A 26,159-nucleotide genomic window follows, 5' to 3' on the forward strand; every position below is an offset into this window, starting at 1 on the left:
TGACTTCAACCTAAGTGTATGTAAACTTCTGACTTCAACTGTATGTATCTTATACACCGATCAGCCACAACATTAAAACCACCTGCCTAATATTGTGTAGGTCCACATCGTGCTGCCAAAACTGCACAAACCCTTCTTCTCACCATAATTGTACAGAGTGGTTATCTGAGTTACTATAGACTTTGTCAGTTCGAACCAGTCTGGCCATTCTCTGTTGACCTCTCTCATCAACAAGGCATTTCTGTACACAGAACTGCCCCTAATTGGATATTTTTTGTTTTTGGAACCATTTGGAGTAAATTCTAGAGACTGTTGTGCGTGAAAATCCCAGGAGATCAGCAGTTACAGAAATACCCAAACCAGCCCATCTGGCACCAACAATCATGCCAGATAATCACATGGATGATTGTTGGTGCCAAGTCACGCCAAGGCCAATTGTAGTCCGATTAATGTGTATTTATGCTGGATGAAGCCAAGCTACGATCACATTATCAAGGTCTAATACACTGTAAAAATGTCTGTAATTTTAAAAGACTGTAAAAAATGCTACAGAAAAAAAATGTTAATTGACGAGTATTAACTGTAAAATATACAGTAAAAATGTTTAATATATTTGAAGACAATAAAAACTTATTACAACTTTTTTAGATGTAAAAAGTATGATTTTCCTGTATAATTAATGGTAAAAATTTACACTGTTTAACAAGAGAGTACATGTACTTTTTACAGTAAATTATTGTTAAAATTACAGTAAAAATCAATAATCGGGCGTTCCCACAATTCCCTGCATGACCCATCATATTTCATTATATTTTATGGGAATAGTTATGTTTCTTCTTATTTTTAATATCAGTTACATACATTGGGGTGTTCTGTTTTATATTTAATGTAGTTTAGTTCATGTTTACTGCATTATTTATATTTCACATGTGTTACCCTGATGGTGTTTAGTGTTTGTGTGAGTGACACTGAGCACTGTCTCTACATGTTTATTGGTCATTGCTCTTGGAAGAGCCACTATTGGTGAACTTCATGTCATCATGTGCTCTTTTGTAATTTTTACGGTGATTAACAATACCTTATAAAAGTAAAAAGCAGATTTTTACAGTTTCAGAAGGTTAATATAAAGTTTGACCTTTTTTTTTTACTGTAAATTTAACAATTATTATTATTATTATTTTTACAGTGCCAGCATGGTCATCTAAATTACAACAGTTTTAAACTGTAAAATGTACAGGTTGTTCTGTAAAGTTGTTTACATTTTTACATAATTATTCTGGCAACCACAGCTGCCAGTTTTGTTTTTGTTTTTTTGTTTTTAAACAACAGGATTGTTTTTTACAGACTTCACAAAAATTTGACTAGTGCAATTTCAGCTGGATTAAGCTTTTACAAGATATTAAAAAAAAAAAAAGAATTATTGGTGTAGGCTGACTGAAATCGAACTTTTGAAGTGCATGTAAACGTACTGATTGTTTTGAATGAGTTTAGTATCATAATCACTTAAAGGTGTATTCAGTAATTTGGGGCTAATTAAATTTTTTTTACACAAAAAATGAATTGTGTTTTTGTGAAGAGTGATCTGAATGGTGTGCACTCACATGAGATGAAGACTGTACTCATAATAGTTTTCTATAAAAAAGGGTTTTTATTATACATGGTGCGGGTCACCCCCTTCAATGTGTTTCGCCATGTTGAAATGACATGACCGCGCTAATTGGCTGCTGCCTATGTAGGTAATCTTGGCTATATGCTTAGCGCAGTGTTGTTTGGTGACATGAAGAGCAAAAAGAACACAATGGAACATATTTACAATGTATTATCGTGCTTTAGAAGCAGAGACTACAGAAGATTCAGTAGCTGTGCTGCCAAAGAAGCGAAAAAGGTCAGAAGCAAGAAGACAGAAAGACCAGCAAATACAAAAAAATAGAGTAAACATCGGTACAGCATACACAAGGTGGAAAGATTTGATAGCAGAGAAAAAAAATAGTAGTGATGCTGACGTTGCATCTTTTTTGTTGGACAGGTCAGACATTATTAAGCTTATTAGTAGCTAGGCACAGCGATTGTTGTGGATTTTGAGTAAACCATGATGTTGGTTTGCTTGGAAACAAAATTAGTTCTTCAAATACAGTATTCATGGACATGCTAAATTTGATAATCAAAAAAAATTCTAATCTTTCCTTTACCATAACATTCTGTATCACTAGATAATTAAGGTTTATTTTAAGCTAAGCAGTTCTCTAATAAAGGTAATAACTGTCTTTAGAAATAACGTGAAACGTAGACAGTCTCCAAAGATTATTTATATGAGGGACAATAATAATCTGTCCATAACTGTAGAAGTCTGTTTGCTTGAATTCTGACATTTGTTTTTAGGCTAAGCAATAGTAATAATAAAGAACTTTAGAAATTACCTCAAACTCTGACATTTTCCAGATGCAAGTGATATTCCAGAGCTGGCGGGGCAGCAGAGATGATCATGCTGATCCATGTCGACAGATGTCAGTACAGCATCTAACACTACTGTCATATCGGTACTTAAAGTACACGAAGAAAAGCAATGCTAACACTAGCTAGAGAACTACTGAATGCCCATTTAATATTCAAACACTTTCATGTTCAAGTCCCCTTGTGAAATGTTGAGACATTTTAGTCCAAAACAGTAAAATCAGCATCTCATTGGGAAAAACCTTGTTCATGGTCACCATGTGCACTGCTAATATGATTTCACATTAATTAAAATCACAGTGTGTCCCATTCTCCATCTCTCAAGAGCAGGTGGATTTGAAGTGTTGCCTAATAAACTCAAATACAACACTGTCAGGGACAGTGGATTTCGAAGGATTTCAGCTCCCCATAGATTGCTCACACAGCAGTCCAGTGGAGACAGTGAGTCATGAAGCTACAGTGGCTGGTGAGTCTATCTGACGTGCATGCGGTCTCTTCCACCACAGCTCTGATGATATCACAGAGGGCAATGTATGAAGGTTGAGTCACACACACATTTCAGTGATGTAAATGAACAGCAACCTTGTCAATCAGATACACATACACATGGCACAGCCCCCATTCTTGCTCTCTTTTTCAGCCTTCCCTTGTCAGGCCATACTGGGAGTCTCACAGGTCAGAGGTGGGGCTTGGGGGGAGTGCCCATTAGACTAAATTTAGAACTCCAAACAGCCAAACTCTTCACAATCACAATGCGCTCATTCTCCAGTGCCTCTACACTGACTGGAGTGCACAGTCTGGCCATAGCATTACCTTTTAAGGAAGGAAGGAAAGAAAAAGGAGAAAGACAAAAGAGATGCAGAAAAAGTGAGGGATTTCTTATTTCAGAGAAAAGTTTCATAATGGGCTTTTCAACCTATGATTAAACATGTCTTTTTAAACCCTAGGTTAAGGCCACTTTTAACCCTGAGTTAAGGAACTCTTCACACTTGTAGCCAAGAGGTGCAAACCATTAACAGTGACTGCAAACATGTAAAAGCAAGTGATGAAGACAGTTTAACTTTTTCAATTTTGGTCCAAAAAGGCAAACTGCACAAACAGGAGTTAAAAAAAAAAAACTAAGACAACTAGAGTGGATTTACATGGCAACATTTCCACATATGGAAACAGTTATTAAAACAAGTTGCAAGTTGTGTACTTCCGATCATCTTCCAAAATGTTATCAACCTCGTAAAAATATTGCGAAACAGGGTTTACAAATCCTGACACAGGACTACGGAGGATTATACTAAGATATATGAAGAAGTATAATCTTGAATGAAGTTTACCCAGTGTTAAAAGTAGAGGCTGAACGATAGTGGATTTACTGAGATCGATAACTACGCTGGAAAAGACAGAATGGCCGATAGTTTTTAAAATGTATTTATTGAATGTAAAAAAATAAATAAAGAAAAAAGATCTTAAGTCTTTCCTTACCGTGACCAGCACAGGCATAGAGGCAACAAAATTCAATAAAATCCCAGATGCAGTTTATTGTGCAACCAAAATCCCAATAATAACCCAAAAAATAAGATTTGGCCCAAAACGCAGGACTATTAACCAGGCAAAAGCCCAAAATACACCAGGTATAGGGATGCACTAGCTTTGCTTAAGGTCTCATGTAAGCAGCCTTCAAATTTGTAGACACAAGTGTTAAAAAGCTGTGAATTTTTGTTTGATCTTGATACGGTTTATGCCACAACTAGGCGAAGTTGTAACTTTCGTATAGCTGGTGCAACTAGCCCCAGGACTCCTAAGAAAAAAACATGCACTCTTACAATTATCTACAATGTTTTACAATATAAAAACTATAAAGTACACATTGTTATATAGACTAATAAATACTGTATGAGCAGTAATTCATCAACAGTAAATAATTCATTAATAATAGATTATCAGCAAACCTGTATTATCTATAAAAAAATACAAATTAAAAATTAAAATAAAAATACTTTTTCCTTTTACTGTATCTAGGGCAGAGGTTCTTAAACTTTCTCAGCCCAGGACCCAGATATGTTATTTTGTGCTTCCCTGGGTCCCACACTTACATAAAACCATGTATCATGCTGTACTTGCCATCCATTCATTTACTCACTTTTTTATAAAACATTTTTTATTTAGATAGAATCTTACATAAATCATTAATATTCTTTCACAGATTCAAAAAACATGTTTGTATGTTTTTCAAAACCACTGAAATCAAACATTTGAACAATCACACAAACATGCACACTCTTGAATTGTAGAAAAAATTACCAAAGTTAAAGGTTCAAACATTAGTGAGTAATAGAACAGATACAATCTATATATTAGTGCCATACTGATGTCTTTCTATTTATTTATTTATTGTGTGGATGACACACAACAGTACAGAGCAATTGATTGTAAGCAACTTAATCATCCCACTTTTCTTATCAATACTCCTGTATTTCTGCTAATCTTTACGGTTTCATAAAGTCTTAACTATTTTCCTGATTTACTTGAAGAACTGATTCTAGTCTTGTTCTGAATTTTTGCAGCTTTTTCTTGCCTGTGGGTGCTGCATGAGGAGACGTCATCTGATATTGTTATTAAAAGAGACTCATTACTTTGAACTTGCCCATATAATGCATTGTGGCCGCTGCTCGCTCTGACACTTGCAAAACCGGTCTATACAAAATGGACACAAACAACTGAATCAAGGAATTTTTGTTAGGCGTGTGTATATGGAAACCGCAGAGTCAAGAGGATGTGTGACAGCGCATCTGCCTCACTGCATATCGCAAAGAGGGAGCGCATGCCAATGATTTTGTGGAGTGAAGGCGAAACACAGTCCAGGTCAGTGCAACAGCATGGAACTGAAGAGAGTGAATTTGCTCTCAGCAATTTCATTTACTCTTACTCAGGAAATAATTCCACATTTATTAAAATACATCACATTCCAACATGTATATATGTGACCCAATTTGGGTAGTGACCCATAGTTTAAGAAACACTGATCTAGGGACACTGTCAGTCAAAATTAACATAAATATTAACATGAACTTATGATTGACGTAAAGGCTATCTACAAAAGCTAAGGATAACAACAAAAATCCTTATAAAAAGCAATAAAAAAAACAAAAACAAATTAATAATAATAATAAAAAAAATACCTCTGCAACTATCCGCTTTGATTTTTGCTGATAACCAATAGTTCCAAAAAAGCAACTATCTGCGCAGGTATATCAGTGAAGCGAAGAATATCGGTCTACCTCTAGCGAAAAGCACATATGAGGTTCCTAAGTCCATGTGTGTGAGAATTGTTAATTCAGGAAGCGTCATCACTAGGCCCACATGGAATCTGCAAACTTTTTTCACATTTACTGATATGGTAAAGAGATCTGAGATTACTATCCTCTTATTGGTAGCTGAAAGACATCTATTCAAAACTTCAAAATGATAATTTTTTTTATTCTAATAAGAAAAATAAGCAAACATGCATGGGGTGTGGGATATGTAGAATTTCGTGAATGATTCTGCAAATATATGTGGTGCTTTCGGAATTCTGCAGGAACATATTCTGTGCAGCCAGTAAGTTTGTGCAAACATTCCCAGAACATTCCTCCTGGGCTCCGACACAAAAGCAGACCCCAGACTGATGACTCACGGCCACACTCCCAGTCTGTCATTAGTCAACAACAGCACACACACAGAGTTTTGCCTGACCTACAGTACACCACTGGTTACACAATTTTGCAGCAGCTGAATAAACAAGTATTTTTCAAATGATAAAAAAAAAAAAAAAAACATGGTTGAAACTTTGTTTGGCAGACAAGAGCCCATCAGCTCTGAGATCTAATGAGACCAAACGTATGTTGATTTCCTGCAGCCTGGCATACATCAAAGAATGAATATATTGCAACCTGAACAAACCAAAACTCTTTCTAGCCTGGCAGGGCTCGACATTAAGCATTGTCATGTGCTTGTCCTCCGGACAAGTAAATTGGTCATTCAGTTAAAAAAGTAAATAAATAAAAAATTACTTGTCCGGAGGGAAAAAGGGACATTTTAAGTTACATGCTCAAGTAACGTCAAAGTTTATATTGTATATTTTTCTAAAATTATGACTGATGCCCAACCTAATAGTGTATCTATGCAAACAACTCAATTCTTTGCGACAGAAATGTACACTGCACTGGGTAGGGGAGGAGGCTGTTGGCATATGGTAATTATTTTATGTCATGTATGGTAGTCAAATAAAGAAAAACCTCCATCGCCACCATTAACAGCAGCGATGCTCATAGTTCTATGGAATGAGATTTACTTTTTCATCATGTTATTGCAGCAAAATCTACCGTGTACAGTAAAATTTATACATTATCACAATACCAAAATTTCAGTAGTCTGTAGTGAAATTTGATGATTCTCCATACCAGCTTCAAAAGCACAATAAATAATAACACTAATATGTTAATAATCGAAGAATAGTTTCAAGTTCTTAATTATTCAAGACTAGTAAACAGTCAGTAATAAAATAACAATAAAAACAGCAATAAATAGAAATAGATTAAAAATAATAGAACAAAAAATACAAATTAAGAAAATTCAGTGCTTTTTAACAGCTTTAAATGTTTTAACAGCAGTATCAAGTATTTAAGTAAACATTCAGAATGAAATGCATCATAAAACTACTACTGGTATTTACTGTATGATTATAATACATTAATACTTTTTAAAGCTACTGAAGTTACCCAGTCAAGAGTGTTTTCTCATTTTCTTGTTATGGTTGTTTGATTATTATAATGACACACCAGACAGCAGCAGATCTATTAGCTTACATTTATACTTACAAGTCCGACATTTTAATATAAATCTGCTTTTTTCTCTGCTCTCTGTGTTTACATGAATACCTCAGCAAGATGAGCATTCTGGCGTAATTTTGAAATGTATTTGAAATGCATAGATCCAAGATGGTGGCGCGGTAGCACGCAGCAGCCGCTCCGGATCCAAAATGGTGCTATAGGTCTTATTCAGACTGTGTAGTCTCATGTGGTTCTGTGTTTGTCCTATGATGTTTTATGTAGCACCATGGTCCTGGAGGAACGTTGTCTCGTTTCGCTGTGTACTGTACTAACTGTATATGGTTAAATGACAATAAAAAAACACTTGAACCACTTGAACTTGACTGTTCAGGTGCACATTAGCACGAGCATTTTCTGAACACACGTGCATGTTCAGCACACACACATACGCAACATGTCAATTAAACAGGGCACAGCTGTTACTAGATCGATAGCGAATTATAAAATGACGTGCTCTTGATTACTTTCAACAGCAAAATAAGAATATGAACTTTCTAATAAGTGACACAGGCCTAGGCTATCACAAATATAGCTGATTATTTTTTTGTTATTGACGTTTTAATCAGTCTGCTTGTCCAGTCGTGCAAGTAAAATTCTCTTTCACTTGCCCCTTCAAAAATCCACTTGTCCTGGACAAGCGTTAATGTCGAGACCTGCCTGGAGATGACCTAATGGGCCAAGGTGTCCACATTCATAGTAAAATAAATCCTGTGAGAAGAACTTGGTCAAATTTGCCTTTATTTGAATTTAAAAAGAAATTCAAATACACACATTGTCCATGGCACATTCATACGGCTCTGTGAGGGAATCAGAGTCAGACAGAGGAAGTTCTTACTAGAAATCTCCATACGTCCACAAGCCCACATCCATCTTCCTGCTTCACATGACTGCAAAAGGCTGTTACAAACAAACATTTAGGCCTATCTCGTATATAAGAAAATGGAAAGAGGGTGTGAAAGAGGGTGTGACATGATTTTAAGTAACCAAGATGATTCGGATAGATCATTCACTATTACTTTGAACGGTCTTGTGTTTCAAGCTAACTACATTAATAGTATGGATGGGACAATATATCAAATTTCAATATATCGTGAACTAAATGGGTGATTCTAAAATGGCAGCCCCCATGTGCAGACCCTCTCCATGTAGAATAAAACAGCTTTTATAAGGTTACTGATATGACTGGAGTTTTCATTTTAATGTGAGTGTTCATGATTGACTACATATATTGCAAAATTACAATTTATGTCTTTAGGAGTTAAACTTTTTTCATGAGGAAAACATTACTGAGTGCACCTTTAAATCGGAGTATAAAGCAGTGCAAAGAAATTACTTTTTTTTTTTTACTAAAATAGCAAATATGCAGATATGAATCGTTCACAATAAGACCAGTAACATGCATTAATAATTTAAATAGGGTCCAATTTAATTTCACGCCTTCATTAATATTTAAATACTGAAAAAAAGAGAACTTCTCAAACACACAAACACACACACACACACACACACACACAAAAGACAAAAGGAAAGTTCTCAAACACAACATGTAGTTTATGTTTACCCAGTAAACACAGTGTTTGGGACTAACAATTGCATTTACTACCAGGTGTGATTCTCAAATTGTCCAATTCATATATTAGCTTATCAGGAGCGGCTTGAATACAAAATCAAGCCCTTTTTTCTATTCTTGCAATGGCCATGAATAACACCTGGAACCCCAGTGACTAAAGTAAATATCAAAGATGGCTTCTTCCATAACACAAGAACATCTTAATCACAACTGACACAACATTATTTAATAAAGTCCAATCGAGGTGCAAATTCATCCATCAAATCTTACTTAATGACAGTGGCTTTAACGTTCAAATGTTGAGCAGAACTGAACCAACACCAATCGAGAGTTAGCACTAAAACAGCACAGTCATACCATGACCTGCATTCATTTATTTGCTGTCCAAACTACAGAGAGATTTCAGACAAAGACAGACATATTTGTATTAACATTTGGGTTGTGGGGTACCAATAATCTGATTTGCAATGACAAGCTTAAATATTTTGCTTCAATCATCTGATAAAAGGGTATCTCCTAGTGTATGCCCACATAACACAAACAAAATTAAACAAGGAGACAAAACAATGGAAACCAATGGTGCTGCTGTCTACAGAATGTGACCATGACATGTCTGTCTGCTTTAATTTTCTGTATTTGTATATGTACATCCACAAAACACACAAACTTTCACTTAGCACCATCTTTTCAACCAAAGTAAACAGACACATGAGCATTGTACCACCAACCTCTTGAGGCATTTACATAATGAGCCTGTATTTATAAAAGTTGCCTTCTTGGCAGCTAATAAGAGACTGATTCGGCCCATGACCGCTAGTTTGGGTTAAAAATGGAAGCTGTGAAAAATGAAAGGACACTCCAGAGCTGTACCATAAACCTCACAACCATAAAAACAATATAATTCTTTTAGAAGGGTTTGAACTCCTCTATGATGTTTTGAGTTTGAGTTCTATGAGCTCCCTTGATTATCAAAAAATATATGATATTATATATACAGTGGACCCAAGAATTATTTGAACACTCAAGCCATACTTAAAAATACAAAACACCAAACCAAGTGGAATTTAATTTTAAGACAGCACTTTCAGAAAGTGGTCTATATTTTTTCTGGTTATAGCTGTATATTGCGAGAAAGCTGCTGAAGATGACATATGCGTTTAAATGCACTGTATTATCGTTTTTCTCTTTACTCCAATATACATGCGGCTTTGTCAGCAAGCAGTTTCTTCATGGTAACGTAATTTCCTTGCAACACTTATGTAAATAACAACCATGGCATTAGAGGAAGACTTGGATATTTTATTCTCTGTTGCTTCATTTTTTTCCCCAGATATTCCAAAGTTGTTGTTGTGTTTGTTTTCTTAACTTTCCATCGTGACCTGCAGCGGAATTGTGCTACAATTGTGGTTTTTCAATACATATTTTTTTATTACAACTGTGGCAGTTGTAGTTAAAATTTCTAAATGTGTTTTGGCTACCATTTTTTTCATAACAAATACTAGGGCTGGGCGATATAACGATATTTATCATGGCGATGATATAAAGTGTCAGTCAAAAGTAGGGCTGGGCGAAATGGCTACGAAAATTATACTTCTATATTTTTCAGCCTATTGACGATATTCAATATTTATCTCGATAATTATGGATTTTTCTGAAATGGCTCAAAAGTTTTATTTTTTTAATCAGAGGAACCATCATTTCATTGCATTGAATAAAATCTATTTAAAAATAATGGCATGTTTCCCACAATTTTTTTACTAAATGAACACATGGAGAATGAGATTTAATAATTTTCATTGATATGCATTTTTATATTAAAATTTTATATAAAATGAAACAGTATAATTTACCTTCATATATTTTTAATAAAACATTTTGTGTGTATATTTTTATAATATAATACAGCATTATCATTATTATTTTGAGGATCAGATTTGTTTATAAACAATATATTTCTGTCCTATTTACTTTACCTTGACCTGGAGCATGCATGTAATTTGACATTTTACAATGTTCCCCTTATGGTGAAACGCGGCCATCTCCTTTTCCGTTATAGTGTGCCATGTTTGTAGATTTGTATAATAGCTTGTAGCAGTTTGTAATGTTTGGATTTGCATGAATGCTTGAACCTGTAGCACTTTTCACGAGCCCAACACGAGCCCATGCGGCCCACGATTATTCTAAAGCATGTCTATCTGTCTTTAATCGCAGCCTTTTGCAGTTTAATAATAACATGACCATATCAGCATTTTGAAGGAAATGCCCTGAAGGATCATGAAATGAGTCTACTAATATTCTTTATGAAACCTAATGGCCAAATAAAAAGCATTAAAACCTTAGTGATATTCCTGATCAGGAATATTCTATTTGTCGTCCAGCCTTAATTGAAAGAGATTTTGTTATATTGTGTATATTGCGATATGTACACTACCGTTCAAAAGTTTAGGGTCACTTACTCATTCTTTATTGTTTAATTTTTTTTTTTACATTTTAGAATAATAGTAAAGTCATCACAACTATGGAATAATAGAAATGGAAATATGGGAATTATGTTGTGACTAAAAAAAAAATCAAAATAAACCAAAACTGTGTTATATTTTAGCATCTTCAAAGCGGCCATACTTTGCCTAGATTTTGCAGAAATGTACTCTTGGCATTTTCTCAACCATCTTCTTGAGGTATCACCCTGGGATGCTTTTTAAACAGCGCATCTAACAGTAGGCACGTCTTCACGTGAGACAGAGAGAATTGAAGATACATGGACGGTTTTTCTGGCATTGAAAATGTCAATGAAATTCTGAAACTTCAATGACATTCATCTTGAGTTCTGCACTTCATAAACGTTACATATGCTTCTCCGAGGTGCACATCTGTGTTTCACCTGAGTGTTATGCGTGTTATTCATTGGATATATCAGTTCTCTTGCATTGGGACCTAACGTGCCTCCACAGGCATTTAACATGCTCAGGGTTGCCAGATAAGAGATTCAAACCCCCAATTAGAGATTTAGAGATAAAGCTGTTCGCGAGCAGCCAATGAAGACCAGAGGCAGGTTTTTTGTTACCAAATTACATAGGAGTTAGTGTAGTTAGTACAGGAAGTCTGGAATTACTAACGACTCGTTTCAGGTGTTCAGAATCTGTTCTTTCTTTTGGGAGTCAATAACTCCATTTGTCGTGCACTTTGATTTTTGAAACTTTGCAGAGTTTTTTTACATTCATAAACAGCTATATAACACACTACATGAAAGGTAATATTTGAAAAACCATAATAGGTGCTCTTTAAGAAAATTGAGTACACAACTATTTCTTGGCTTACAAGTTACAAGAACCAAATCAATGTGGAAAATTGCATCTCAAAAGGAGTACAATGTGGCACTACCTATGCACTACTTAAACTCGATGTGGCCCCTTTACCAAAATAGTTGCCCACCCCTGTTCTACACAGTAAACATCACCACTGCCACAAGGTGATCTAACCCAAACAGAGAACAGCTATGGGCTGTAAGCACTGCACAAAGCTAGGCCTAATTACTTAAGCCGGCATCACACTAGCTGATTTTTCCCACAGATCAGGCGAAAGCTTCACTTACACAATCGCCGACCAGTAGGTGAGAGACCAGGTTTGCATTAGCATCTGTCAGCTGGAGGTCAGGACTCCCTACAGAGTTAATGGTTCTAGCAACTAGGAAAGCACACCAAACATGATCGAAAAAAAAATTCAGCTGCTGGGCCGGGCTCGTGTTCTCGTTCAGTGCGAGTTTCTTCTCACACTGATAAACTGACAAGACATCATGCTCTGATCTGAATGTTTTTATCAGCGACCGCACTCAGCTGCATCTCCTTACAAATGCCAATTGTAATCCATAGTGATTTGGTAACCAAACGTTCCTGGGGTAATCCTACACTAAAATGAATCATGACTAATAAAATCAGAAAGCAGAACAGTCTTTAAATTTAATGGGAGAAATTGAAACATGCAATGGGCAACGGATGTAGAAAAGTCCCGCCTTACAGGTAAAAGAGCCAATCACCTTTTAGATACAGACATTGCCTGTCAATCAACTGGAGAACACGCATTAGCTATATGGGAAAATTTTGTTTTTTAACGTATTCTGAAGTAAAGGACACCTTATGATACCAGCAGTGTTACTGCTTATTTGAAATATAATCTTTGATCAAAACCTTGACCAATCATTTGAGATTTCTGTATTTTCCCATTCAAGTAGATAGGAGCTGCACTTGCATCCTGCACCAGAGAGCGTTCCAAAGATGGACTGACCAACTAAAAAGACTTTGACATAATTCTTTACTCACTGAAAGCTGCATATAGACATACGGTTCCTGCGGCAACCCCCGAGGGAATAAATAAAAAGTCACACACAAGATACAGTTACTCCATTTATCACATCCTCAATCACTCAGTTACGATTGTTTATGTTCTCGAAGTACTTCTGTTGTTAACTCTGTGTGCTCTGCACAGCAGGGTATCGGAGAGAGAGTTTTATGTCTGTCACCCCTCCACCAATTTGAATCGGCAAGTGTAACAAACCTTTGACTGAAGAAAAACTGTTGGTAAGTGTGACACTCTCGGCCAAAACAGAATTGTTTGGAGTCGGCTAGTATGACGCCGGCTTTATGTAAATAAAGGTGGAGTATTGTAGTTAATAGATCACTCTACACTAAAATTTCTGAAATCTACAGCACCACATTAAATAAGAATTGTAAAATTTCAGAAAACATTTTTTTAGTGGTGCTTGCCATTGCTCTTGATGCCAGGGTTTTGCTTTGTGGTTGCTAAAGTTTTCTGGGTGTGTTTATAAAGTTGTTATACATTTCTAGGCCATTATGATTGGCTGCTTACTGGCCCAGGTCAAAAGAACCCACTCTTCAATATTTTGGTCCATAGATACGCCTCGAGTCCCTCCTTCAATGCAAGAATTTGGGTTTGTCCCATATAATATGGGACAAACGATTTTCACCTGGTGGATGATAATCATCCACCAGGTGAAAATCGTAAGTCCGATCGGCTTAGAAAAGTAACAGCACACCTCTCCCCAACATGCCACGTGATTTTAGGTATCATATGAGGTCTGTAGCACAAACAGTGCAAAAGTTTAATACTTCTTGTATGGGTTTGTTTAAATACCCAACCTACATATGAGCAAAAGCAAAGCAAAACTGTCTGGTTCCGGAAGTAAAAAAAATACCATTAATTTTGTCCATAGTGGAATTTATTAATGCTTATTTTATTAATAATAGTTTGTGCTCTGTGTGGTAAATGCTTTTGCTGAAGCCATCAGTCTGCGTTTTGTTTGCTGAAGCCATCAGTCTGCATTATTTCACCTTAATTTTTTTTAAACCGTTTAATAGCAAAATTCCTGGTGAAGAACTACACTATACATGATCCTGAAAGGGAAAGACCACCAATCCCAGATTTGCGGCAAAAAGACTGTGACAAGATCCCAGCAGCGACCGCCCACTTCTATGATGTACTACGATTGTCGAAGTCGGTCTCCTTACACTCTCAAACTATGTATACATGTGTATATAATTATTTTGCAATATACTTTAAATATACTGATTTAATACTTATGATCAAAAACTTTAAAACCAGTATTTTTAATTTGATTGTAATTCGCAATGCTTCATGGGATTGTAGTTTGTTTCGTTTTTAAAGATGTCAGGTACACAGTCTTGTACCTTTGTCTTTTTGTCTGATTTTTAAATACTTTTCTTCAAATCAAAGTTTGTAACGTTGTGATTCACCTCGGAGCTGTTTGTTTTGGCTTACAACTCTTTAATGAAGGATTTTATGAAATCCCTATTGAAAAAAATAACAGTTAAGAAATACTTCCAGAACCAAGATGGCTGAAAAAGTGTGCATGCATTGTTGTGCTCTATAATGATTCATACCTTAACAAGTACCTATAAGTATCAGGGCTCCAGACAAAAAAGAAATAATTGTGACAATAACTTAAACTCTAGTCGCCATTGGCAACAGTCCGGAACACTTTAAGTGTGTTCACATGCAGTTCCGTCATATACTATCATCTTGCGGGTTATTTAATTAGGCCTACATATTAAGATCATGCACCAGTGTGCCATATATTTATAATATAATACTGATTTTTAAAACTATCCACAGATTAATTTATTAACTGTCTTTTTTTAGTCTGAATCCTTGAATATTGAGAATTTCTCACACTAGATGTCAACGATTAGGATGTTGATTTTAGAATAGAGCAATTTCAGTGGAAAACCAAAACAGTCCGACATGATAACCATGAGAACTACAAATCCTCACTCTGTCAGAGGTTTTATTACTGCTGCATCATGCTCTAAAGAAGTCACATTAATTTAAAAGACAGTGATCTCATTAAACCTTTTTGAGGCTAATCTCTCAATCTCAAATCCATTAGACAACACAGTGAGATGAAAAACCTTTAGAAAGCAAGATACAGGATTCACCTACAGCAAGCACTTTCTGACCACATTCAGCTGTGCAAGAAGTGTATTTGGACTTCAATACATTATATAACAATGCATACTGCAGTGGGTTCCAGGATGTTGCTTTCCTGTGATCCAAGAAAAATTCTGGACATGCATTTGGTAAAGACAGCCAGCATGTATGACTGTACAGATGGAGGGAGATGACTGCATTATCAGCCACTAGCAGGGACAAGGTTTGCCTGGTTTCTATGGCAACAGAGGGGCTGGTCATGTTGTGATGTTGTGCAAGAAGAAAAGGTGGAATAAAGGCAGCATTACAATCATGCTGTTAATTATGAATGAGAGAAGATAAAGAAAAAGAGAGAGGAGAGGGTAAGAGAGAGGTAGAGAGGTCACCATTATCTTTCTATTGCAGTGTGTGTACACTTTCAAACAAATAAAATAAAACTCTTAAGGAGATGTTAAGGCTCTTTCACATGAGTTAACTCAGTGCTTCAATGCACCGCTCAACACATGCATTCAACGCCACTTTGACCTCTAAATAAAAAGCACTGCAAAGAATGTCTCGAATCGATTTTAGTGCTGGCACCAAGAAATTACTGATACATCATCTGAATTTTCCAGTATTGAATTGTCACTTTGAAAGTTGAAATTCTTTGAAATTTGAGCACTGCATTACAACACTTGATTGAAGTGCAACATGGCGCTGACGCTAGTCATGTGGAAGAGCAGAATATTAGGTACTGACAGCCTCAGTCACCATTAATTTTCATTGTATGGAGAAAAAAATGCTTCAACTTTTTTTTAAATGTCTCCTCGTGTTACCGACCTTGGAAAAAAGGAAGTCATACAGGACTGGAAATACATGAGGGTGACAAAGGGTGTTTCTCAATGTGTATTCTTATGTGTTACGTTCTCCTGGACTAGTTCGACGTCATCATCTACTGCCGAAGTTCAATTCCAATACTCAAGAATACAAATACCGAGAATGCATAAAATTACCTGGATGTGTTCTTGATCAGGCCGAATATCGAGAACGCATCAGATGGTAACCTGTGAGCAAGAACCAATTTGAAGTCCCAAAAGTCATAGCTACACTATAGTGGCAGATGAAGAACATTTATCGTTGTGTTTTCCCTGAAGAGTTTCCTGCTATAAGCTCACAAAAAGTCTGACGGCTTGAGAGAATCGTCATACTCCGTCAACATTTCTTGTTTTGTTGGGAATAATTTTAATAAAGTAATTAACACATGGAGAAAAGGAGTGTTAACAGATTTCATTCTTTTAACATGTCACTAGTCCTGCAAAACGTCACTGGTGTGATAATAATAATGCAGGTCACTGGTGTGATAATGGTAGCAGTTCTCTCACTGGCTACAAATGTGCTGGGATGGTCAATAGCGCAACAGGAAGATCGCAGCACATCTCAACGCTCGCAATAGACATTCTACATCCTCCTGTCTCTCAGAGTTCGTTCTTCCAAGGTAGCTTGGCAAGACTGGTCTTCATAAGAATGCAAGTCCATGCTCTGCAATCGTAGCATTGAGAAACACCCAGAATGTTTTTTTGTAGGTGAACTAACCCTTTGAAGGACATGAATGAGGATGGAAAGCCTAGATGATGCAATAATTTTAGCAACCAATCTGTAAGAAGTTAAATATGAGGCCATTCCAATGTTTTGCAGGATCATTTCACCTTTTGTTGACCTTTACAAGTGGCATCCATGCTGCCTTCTGTCATGACAAAAGCTGCAGTAATGTTCATTGAACTATTCATTAAAGTCCATTAAATACAGCAAAGGAATCCTTTAACTAAAGCCTGGGGTATCTTAAAAGCCTGGTGAGCATTTGCACATCGGAGATCCAAAGTCATCCGAGCTTTAATGCACCAGTAGTTTAGTAACTGTGAGCTGCAGTCAGGATAGCTCGTCATACGCCTCTAAATACAGTAGGTTTCAGACACCAAATCCATTATTAGGAGCCCCCTCCTCTTTCTCTTTTCTGTAACTTCCTCCCCTCTCCTCTACCTCCTTTCAATCCAGGAGTTTTCCCGCTCTGCCAGGAAGAAGGCCTTTTGGGGGAGAAAAGCAAGGGAAAGCAAGACAGCAGGGTTCTCAGCAGTGGAGAGAAATGTGAATAATTCCTGTGTGATTACTCAGAGATTCAGGGGATGACAAGATCTACAGGCAATCATTCCAATAAAACAGCTCAGTTTATATTTCAACTGACAAAGTGTTTATTCTTGAGACATATTTCAGCAGCAAACTGTCGATAAATAGATCCAAACTGCATTCAAACATGGTCTCTGGTAGAGCAGAAGGATGGGGATGGTGGTTACAACATTAAACATATCAGACTGATTTCTTGTGTGGAGTTCTAATGAGAAACCCTGTTATGAGGATCCACTAGTGCCGCAGTAGACCATGAAGCAATGAAAGGCGGATTACTTGTATGAGAAGCCCTTTCAACAAAGGAAAATACAATGACCTGTCTTTTTGGTGATTTCTTCAAAACTAATCGCAGAGCATTTGGGCTCTTTAATGCTCTGTTTAATTAAAGTCTGGGCTACTCTGTATCCTGGACCGGACGTATTTCCTGCCGTTAACTCTCAGCTGCAGGTTTACATTGTTGTCTGTATCCCATCCGACCTCGAACCACTCCTGATCTGAACCATATGCATTTAGCCACACTTTTCCACTCAAATTTATCATACAAAAGTTAAATGAGTGTATTCTGAAGAACACAAAGTTAGATAGTGATATTGATTTACAGTTGAAGTCAGAAGTTTACATACGCCTTAGCCAAACGATCATGATGACGGTGCAGATGGCTGCCTCGGTGTGGAGCTCCTCAGTTCTTTTGTAGTTTTTGTTTCTTTGTCCTGTGTTTAGTAATATTTTTCCAGTCAGTTATAACAGAGACGAACTGCTGAACATTCGACAGCATGTACCAGACAATCTTTTCCCGATTTTTGAATATTCAGACATTTTGATAGACATTTTAGTTGGAGGCGCGGCTTTGTTGTTCAGGAGACACAGGCGAGGAAGACGAGCCGGTGCGCTGGTCAAACTCCGTCGGCACGGATTTCGAACAGCGCTGCCGAGTATTCACTTAGCGAATCTCCGCTCTCTTCCTAACAAAACGGACGAACTACATCTCCTCACCCGCACAAACAAGGACTTTTCAACCTCTGCTGCCTTGTGCTTCACAGAAACCTGGCTGAGTGAAGCCATTCCGGACAGTGCGTTACATCTGCCAGGCTTCCAGCTGTTCAGAGCGGATCGCATCACGGAGTTAACGGGGAAAACGAGAGGCAGTAAAACATGCTTTTATATCAATGAAAGTTGGTGTACAGATGTAACAACGTTAAAGAGGATGTGCTGTCCTAATTTGGAAGCGCTCTTTATTAACAGTAAGCATTTCTACTCGCCGTGGGAGTTTTCCTCGTTTATTCTGGTGAGTGTGTATATCGTGCCAAACGCGTGTTTGAACACAGCGCTGCAACGGCCGGCTGATCAGATCACAGACATGGAACAACAATACCCGGACTCAGTTATTATTATTCTTGGGGATTTTAACAAAGCAAATCTCACACGTGAACTGTCCAAATACAAACAGCACATCACATGCCCCACCAGAGACAGGAACATACTGGATCATTGTTACACAACAATAAAGGATGAATATCGCTCTGTCCCTAGAGCAGATTTGGGACACTCGGATCACTGTCTGGTTCATCTTCTTCCAACCTACAGGCAGAAATTAAAATCAACCAAGCCAGTAGTAAGGACTGTAAAGAGATGGACCAATGAAGCAGAGCGGGAACTACAAGCCTGCTTCGATTGCACGGATTGGAGCGTTTTTGAGGCTGCAGCCACAGACCTTTACATCATATATCAGTTTCTGTGAGGATATGTCCATTCCTACTAGGACTTATTTAAAGTTCAACAACGACAAACCGTGATTTACAGCAGAGCTCAGGCAACTACGTCAGGCCAAAGAGGATGCTTACAGAGTTGGGGATAAAGTCTTGTACAATCAGGCCAGGAACACACTGAACAGGGAAATCAGAGTGGCTAAAAGAAGATACTCTGAGAAGCTGAAAAACAAGTTTTCAGCTAACGACCCTGCATCAGTGTGGAGTGGCATGAAACAACTCACAAATTACAGGACTCCTACCCCCAACCCTGTAGGGAACCAACAACTGGCTGACGACCTGAATGTGTTCTACTGCAGATTTTAAAGGCCCAATCTCACACCCCACACCCACTCTGACCTTCACTTCACACAAACACCAACACCTCCTGCAACCTCCCTCCTCCCCCCCGCTACTCAACCTGCACTTAAGATCTTATGATGTGAACCACGACTTTCGGAAACAAAAGACGAGGAAGGCTTCAGGCCCAGATGGCGTCTCACCAGCGTGTCTTCGATCCTGTGCTAACCAGCTGGCCCCCATCTTCACACAGATCTTCAATAGATCACTGGAGCAGTGTGAAGTCCCATGCTGCTTCAAATGCACAATCATTATTCCTGTCCCAAAGAAACCAAAAATCACAGGACTTAATGACTACAGACCTGTTGCCCTGACGTCTGTGATCATGAAATCATTTGAGACTAGTGTTGGCCCACCTGAAGAACATCACTGGACCCTTTCTAGATCCCCTTCAATTTGCTTATCAAGCAAACAGGTCTGTGGATGATGCAGTCATCCTTCTTGTGGACTTCAGTTCAGCTTTCAACACCATCATCCCAGCTATACTCCAGAATAAATTACACCAACTCTCTGTTCCCATGTCTATCTGTCAGTGGATCACCAGCTTTCTGACGGACAGGCAGCAGCTTGTGAGACAGGGGAAACCCACTTCTAGCACCTGCACAATCAGCACTGGTGCCCCCCAGGGATGTGTGCTCTCCCCACTACTCTTCTCCCTATACACCAATGACTGCATCGCCAAGGACCCCTCTGTCAAGCTCCTGAAGTTTGCAGACGACACCACTGTCATCGGCCTCATCCGAGATGACGATGAGTCTGCATACAGAAGGGAGGCTGAACAGCTGGCTATCTGGTGTAGTCAAAACAACCTTGAGCTGAACACGCTCAAAACGGTGGAGATCACTGTGGACTTTAGGAGGAACACCCCAACACTGACCCCCCTCACCATTCTAAACAGCACTGTGGCAGCAGTGGAGTCATTCAGGTTCCTGGGCACTACTATCTCACAGGACCTGAAGTGGGAGACCCACATTGACTCCATTGTGAAAAAGGCCCAGCAGAGGTTGTACTTCCTTTGCCAGCTGAGGAAATTCAACCTGCCACAGGCGCTGCTGATACAGTTTTACTCAGCAGTCATTGAGTCTGTCCTCTGCACTTCAATAACTGTCTGGTTTGGTTCAGCTATGAAATCGGACATCAGAAGACAACAAAAGACAGTTTGGACTGCTGAGAGGATTACTGGTTGCCCCCCTTCAAGAACTATACACTTCCAGAGTGAGGAAAATGTCTGGAAAAATCACTCTGGACCCCACTCACCCAGCCCACTACCCTTTTGAATTGTTGCCTTCTGGCCGACGCTTCAGAGCTCTGAGCACCAGAACCATCAGGCACAGGAACAGTTTTTTCCCTCAGGCTATTCATCTCATGAACAGTTAAATTGCCCCATTGAGCAATAACTATGTGCAATACATAGTTTAGTCTTTTTTATATTTATCCAACCTCTTCTGCCATTTCATTCCTCTGAGAGAAAAAAAAAAAAAAAAAAAAAAAACTTGCACTGTACATTACAGATTGTATTAGATTTGCACTACCCATGTGTATGTGTGTATGTATATAATTAGTTTTATTTTTTATTATTATCTATGTCTTGCTGCTGTTTTTGTATTGTTGTACACTGGAAGCTCCTGTCACCAAGACAAATTCCTTGTATGTGTTCTGATTCTGAAATACATTTAAACTCAGTTTTTCACAAGTCCTGACATTTAATTGTAGAAAACATTGCCTGCCTTATGTCAGTTAGGATCACTACTTTATTTTAAGAATGTGAAATGTCAGGATAATAGTAGAGAGAATGATTTATTTCAGCTTTAATTTCTTTCATCAAATTCCCAGTCAGTCAGATGTTTATATACACTTTGTTAGTATTTGGTAGCACTGCCTTTAAATTGTTTAACTTAGGTCAAACATTTTGGGTAGCCTTCCACAAGCTTCTCAAAATAAGTTTCTGGAAGTTTGGCCCATTCCTCCAGACAGAACTGGTGTAACTGAGTCAGGTTTATAGGCCTCATTGCTAGCACATGTTTTTTCAGTTCTGCCCACACATTTTCTGTCAGATTGAGGTCAGGGCTTTGTGATGGACACTCCAATACCATGACTTTGTTGTCCTTAAGCCATTTTGCTTTGGAGGTATGATTGGGGCCATTGTCCATTTGGAAGACCCATTTGCGACAGAGCTTTAACTTCCTGGCTGATGTCTTGAGATGTTGCTTCAATATATCCACATAATATTCCTTCCTCATGATGCCATCTATTTTGTGAAATGCACCAGTCCCTCCTGCAGCAAAGCACCCCCACAACATGATGCTACCACCCCCATGCTTCACGGTTGGGATGGTGTTCTTTGGCTTGCAAGCCTCTCCTTTTTTCCTCCAAACATAACGATGGTCATTATGGCCAAACAATTACATTTTTGTTTCATCAGACCAGAGGAAATTTCTCCAAAAAGTAAGATCTTTGTCTCCATGTGCACTTGCAAACTGTAGTCTGGCTTTTTTATGGTGGTTCTGGAGCAGTTTTTCCTTGCTGAGCAGCCTTTCAGGCTAAAACGATATAGGACTCGTTTTACTGTGGATATAGATACTTGTCTACCTGTTTCCTCCAGAATCTTCACAAGGTCCTTTGCTGTTGTTCTGGGATTGATTTGCATTTTTCGCACGAAACTACGTTCATCTCTAGGAGACAGAATGTGCCTCCTTCCTGAGCGGTATGATGGCTGCGTGGACCTATGGTGTTTATACTTCCATACTATTGTTTGTACAGATGAACATTGTAACTTCAGGCATTTGGAAATTGCTCACCAAGGATGAACCAGATTTGTGGATGTCCGCAATTTTTTTTTCTGAGGTCTTGGCTTATTTCTTTTGATTTTCACATGATGTCAAGCAAAGAGGCACTGAGTGTGGAGGTAGGCCTTAAAATACATCCACAGATACACCTCCAATTCAGTATACCTCCTATCATAAGCTAATTGTCTAAAGCAGTGGTTCCCAACCTGGGGGTCGCCAGAGCTTCATTTATTATTTTTGTAATAAAGCACAATCAAATAGGGCCATTTTTGAGTATTTTAATAATATTTACTTGTTTATGAGATATATGAAAAGACAATATATATATATATATATATATATTATCTAACACAGGCTGTTTTTTAAAGCACGCATCTCACGAGGATACGTATGAATGCAGTTTTTTTTAAAGCCGCTGCAAAATTGCCTGTTCTCTTGTTCTATGTACAGTATTGAGCAACGACTATGGCAAAGCATCAGGGAGAACACGAAAACATAAGTGGTAAAAAGAAAACTTGGATTTCTTTGGTCTTATTTATTTATTATTGTTTATTTGGTTTTATTGAGGCAATGGACAAAGTGCAAATTGAGTGTGTGATTTGTGGTGAAAGACTAGCAAATGAAACATGAATGAATAGAATGGATGCAGTACTCGCGATGGAGTACTCCAGGGCTTGAGCACTAATGGAAAAGCACAAGATATTATCCATGTCTTTTCAACATTAACAGATTGCCGATTACAAGAGATATGACACATTAGAGTAAGATGTATTGTACTCTTTCAATATAACCTCTGATATTCATTCATGTTTTTTAATGCTACGTTTGAGAGCTAGTGTTGTGCCAATCTGTTTGAATGTGCAGCTGCCACGATCTGCAACACAAAGCATTATAAAGCATCAAAACAATATTTATTGTTGTGTTTGCAGGAGAGGGGGTCGTTATGGATTTTGAATGTTAAAATAGGGGTCCCCTTGAAAAAAGGTTGGGGACCACTGGTCTATAGGCTTGACATCATTTTCTGGAATTTTCCAAGCTGCTTAAAGGCACAGTTAACTTGGTGTATGTAAACTTCTGACCCACTGGAATTGTGATATAGTCAATTAAAAGTGAAACAATCTGTCTGTAAACAATTGTTGGAAAAATTACTCGTGTCATGCACAAAGTAGATGTCCTAAATGACTTGCCAAAACTATAGTTTGCTAATATGAAATTTGTGGAGTGGTGAAAAAAAAAAAAGAGTTTTAATGACTTCAACCTCAGTGTATGCAAACTTCTGACTTCAACTGTATATTTTGAAAAAAGCCACCACCCATCTGACATTCACATGGTCAACCCAGAGTCATCATTACCTCTTACTGTAAAACAATCATGTTTATGACATTTATTTGGATATATTAAAGTTTATGTGGTCACTTTGACGGCGAAAAGTGCTAAAAAAAAAATAAATAAAATAACATATTTGTTACACCCGTACAGTCTTTTATCTATATCGACCAAAATAACAACTTAATTTACAAGAAAAGCTATACTTTGTGATTTAAATATGAAAAACTGGCTTTTCTTACTTAAGGTGGGAATTACATAACAGAAAGCACATATATATTACTGGAGTTAACCTTTACTTGAATATATGACTGGAGTTGTTTCGTCAAAAGACTCTCTTACCTTCACAAAAAGCTCGATGATGGGTTCATTATCCCCCTTTACACCGTTTTGAGGTACCGAGAGAGACATCCCGAACTTTTCGCCTTCACGCCGACGTGTTCAAGAAGACAACAGATCCCTATTTCTTCACCTTTGCGAAAAAGTTTTCCAGCAGCACTCTCTTTCACGCCTCCCTCTTTCCCGAGCACAGATACTGCACACTATCTCCAAACGAAACCGAGAGACAAAAGTCCGAAAATCAGCTTTTTTCCCAACAAAACAAACGCACTTTTCCACGAGCTCCTGCCGTCTAGAAGTGCATGATTAAGAGGAGAAAAACCGATGTAGTGTCCGCTATGTCTCCTCCTGCAACACTCAGGATGGCGACGAACAGAAAAAAATCAACGGGAGTATTTTAGGCAGTGATGTCATGCGCAGAGCGAATGAAAAGGGAGCGAGTGGGACGAACCCGTCCGCCAAGCGCAGAATCGGTACATTACCGCGTAGGTGAGCTATTTCTAGTGCTTTCTGAATAGTTTCGTATTGCGCTTACATTTTAACAGAAAATTACATCTGACGTGCATCATGGCGTGACCCTCAGATCTATAACATTATTCAAAAATACATAAAAAAATAAAAAAGTGCTATTCACACAAAACAATTACTTCCTCTTCGAGGATGAAGATGTTTTCCATTTCTGAGTTCAAAGTCATTTTGATTTTTTTTTTTCTGGGGCTTAAAGTCTGAAATGTCATGTGGTGTTATCCTCCGGAAATATTCTCATAGTAGTGCGTGAGTGCAGATATTTTATTAATATTTCTTAAAAAATAAATACATAAAAAATAGACAGTGAAATAATTGTTTTAAAATACTATTAATATTTGAAAAACTTCTGTCCACCAATCATTTGGTGTAACCAACATGTAGGTTGCCATTTTGTTGTTTATGTTGACAAAAACCATAAAACAGAGAGGACAAGACTGAGTGTGATGTTTAAAAAAAAATCTGAGATTTTTACATTTATATAAATGTAATTATTATTATAATAAGGGACATTTTGTTCTAGTCGTGTGGTGAAACCCTGAGAAAACGTCTTGATATTCTTGACTAAACAATTCATACTTAAAAAAAAAAAAAAAAAAAAAAAAAAAAGGTTTGACAACTTTTTTGAAATTGTGTACACATGTATCCAGTGTGCAAGGAAAGAATTTTAATACATTTTACTTGAAACATTTTTAGTCATTAAATCATTTTTATTTTGTAGAAAATGCTATAAATGTTTATTTGTTTTTTATTAAACCAAATTGGATACAAAGATTAAATTTTTAAGAACTTGACATGGGTGTTTTTAAAAGAATTTTAAATTTTTTTACCACCTCAGAGAACCTTATTTTTTTCCAGTAACCCTCATAACGACATATTTTAGTTGGTTTAGTGAGAAAGTGTGTTGAGCAACAATTGAGTACCAGCATAAAGTTACCAATTAATTTAGCTAGCTTCAGTGGAAATTTCCCCTTACAAAAATGTACTTATATAACTATATTCAGGACCAAAATGCCATTAAATTAGTCACTACAGTTATTGTTACTGCTGTAAAACTGGCAACTTGGTTGAACTACTACTGGCAAAGATGAAGATTATGAAAGCTTATACTGTAGGTAACCTTCAAAGTGTATTAACTATGCAAACAAACAACTGTATGGCAATGTGGGTTGTACAAAAAATAATAAATGTTTTTTTTATTTATGTAAAGCAGATTAGGAAGTCAGGTCCCATTTTAGATGCCTTGGATTAGACTTAATCTGTGGTTATCTGATAAAAACCCAACCAGTATGGTGTGTGCAGCAGCAGGGTGTTAATGTAAAACATTACTGTTAATTCTGTATCATTCTCTAAATTCTCATACCAACTGGTATAACTGAAGCTACACCTTTTAAGCACACAAAAAGTAAAATCTGGTTTGTCATATATGCGTGACTTGCTCATTTGGCTTCTCGGTTACCTCTAGACACTCACTGAACACTAAAATAGTTGTTTGGTGATGTTAGGAAAGAACCAATGTTTCTGCTTTTGGTAGATCATCTTTGTTTTTACCAATGATCGTCCAACACTGCAC

The 26,159-nt window shown here is 37.4% G+C and overlaps 1 protein-coding gene across 1 annotated transcript in view; it reads right to left on the reverse strand.

Annotated features, from left to right (window-relative positions):
- Positions 1-24,451, reverse strand: part of LOC127455125 (chloride intracellular channel protein 4) — a 45,026-nt gene extending 20,575 nt beyond the window's left edge. The window contains exon 1 of the mRNA XM_051722734.1: positions 24,065-24,451. Coding sequence (XP_051578694.1) covers positions 24,065-24,133 — 69 coding nt within the window. The 5' untranslated portion in view covers positions 24,134-24,451. The remainder of the gene's footprint in view (positions 1-24,064) is intronic.
- Positions 24,452-26,159: the final 1,708 nt, after the last annotated feature.

The sequence above is a fragment of the Myxocyprinus asiaticus genome, chromosome 17 (genome assembly GCF_019703515.2).
Source record: "Myxocyprinus asiaticus isolate MX2 ecotype Aquarium Trade chromosome 17, UBuf_Myxa_2, whole genome shotgun sequence".
Lineage (NCBI taxonomy): Eukaryota > Metazoa > Chordata > Actinopteri > Cypriniformes > Catostomidae > Myxocyprinus > Myxocyprinus asiaticus.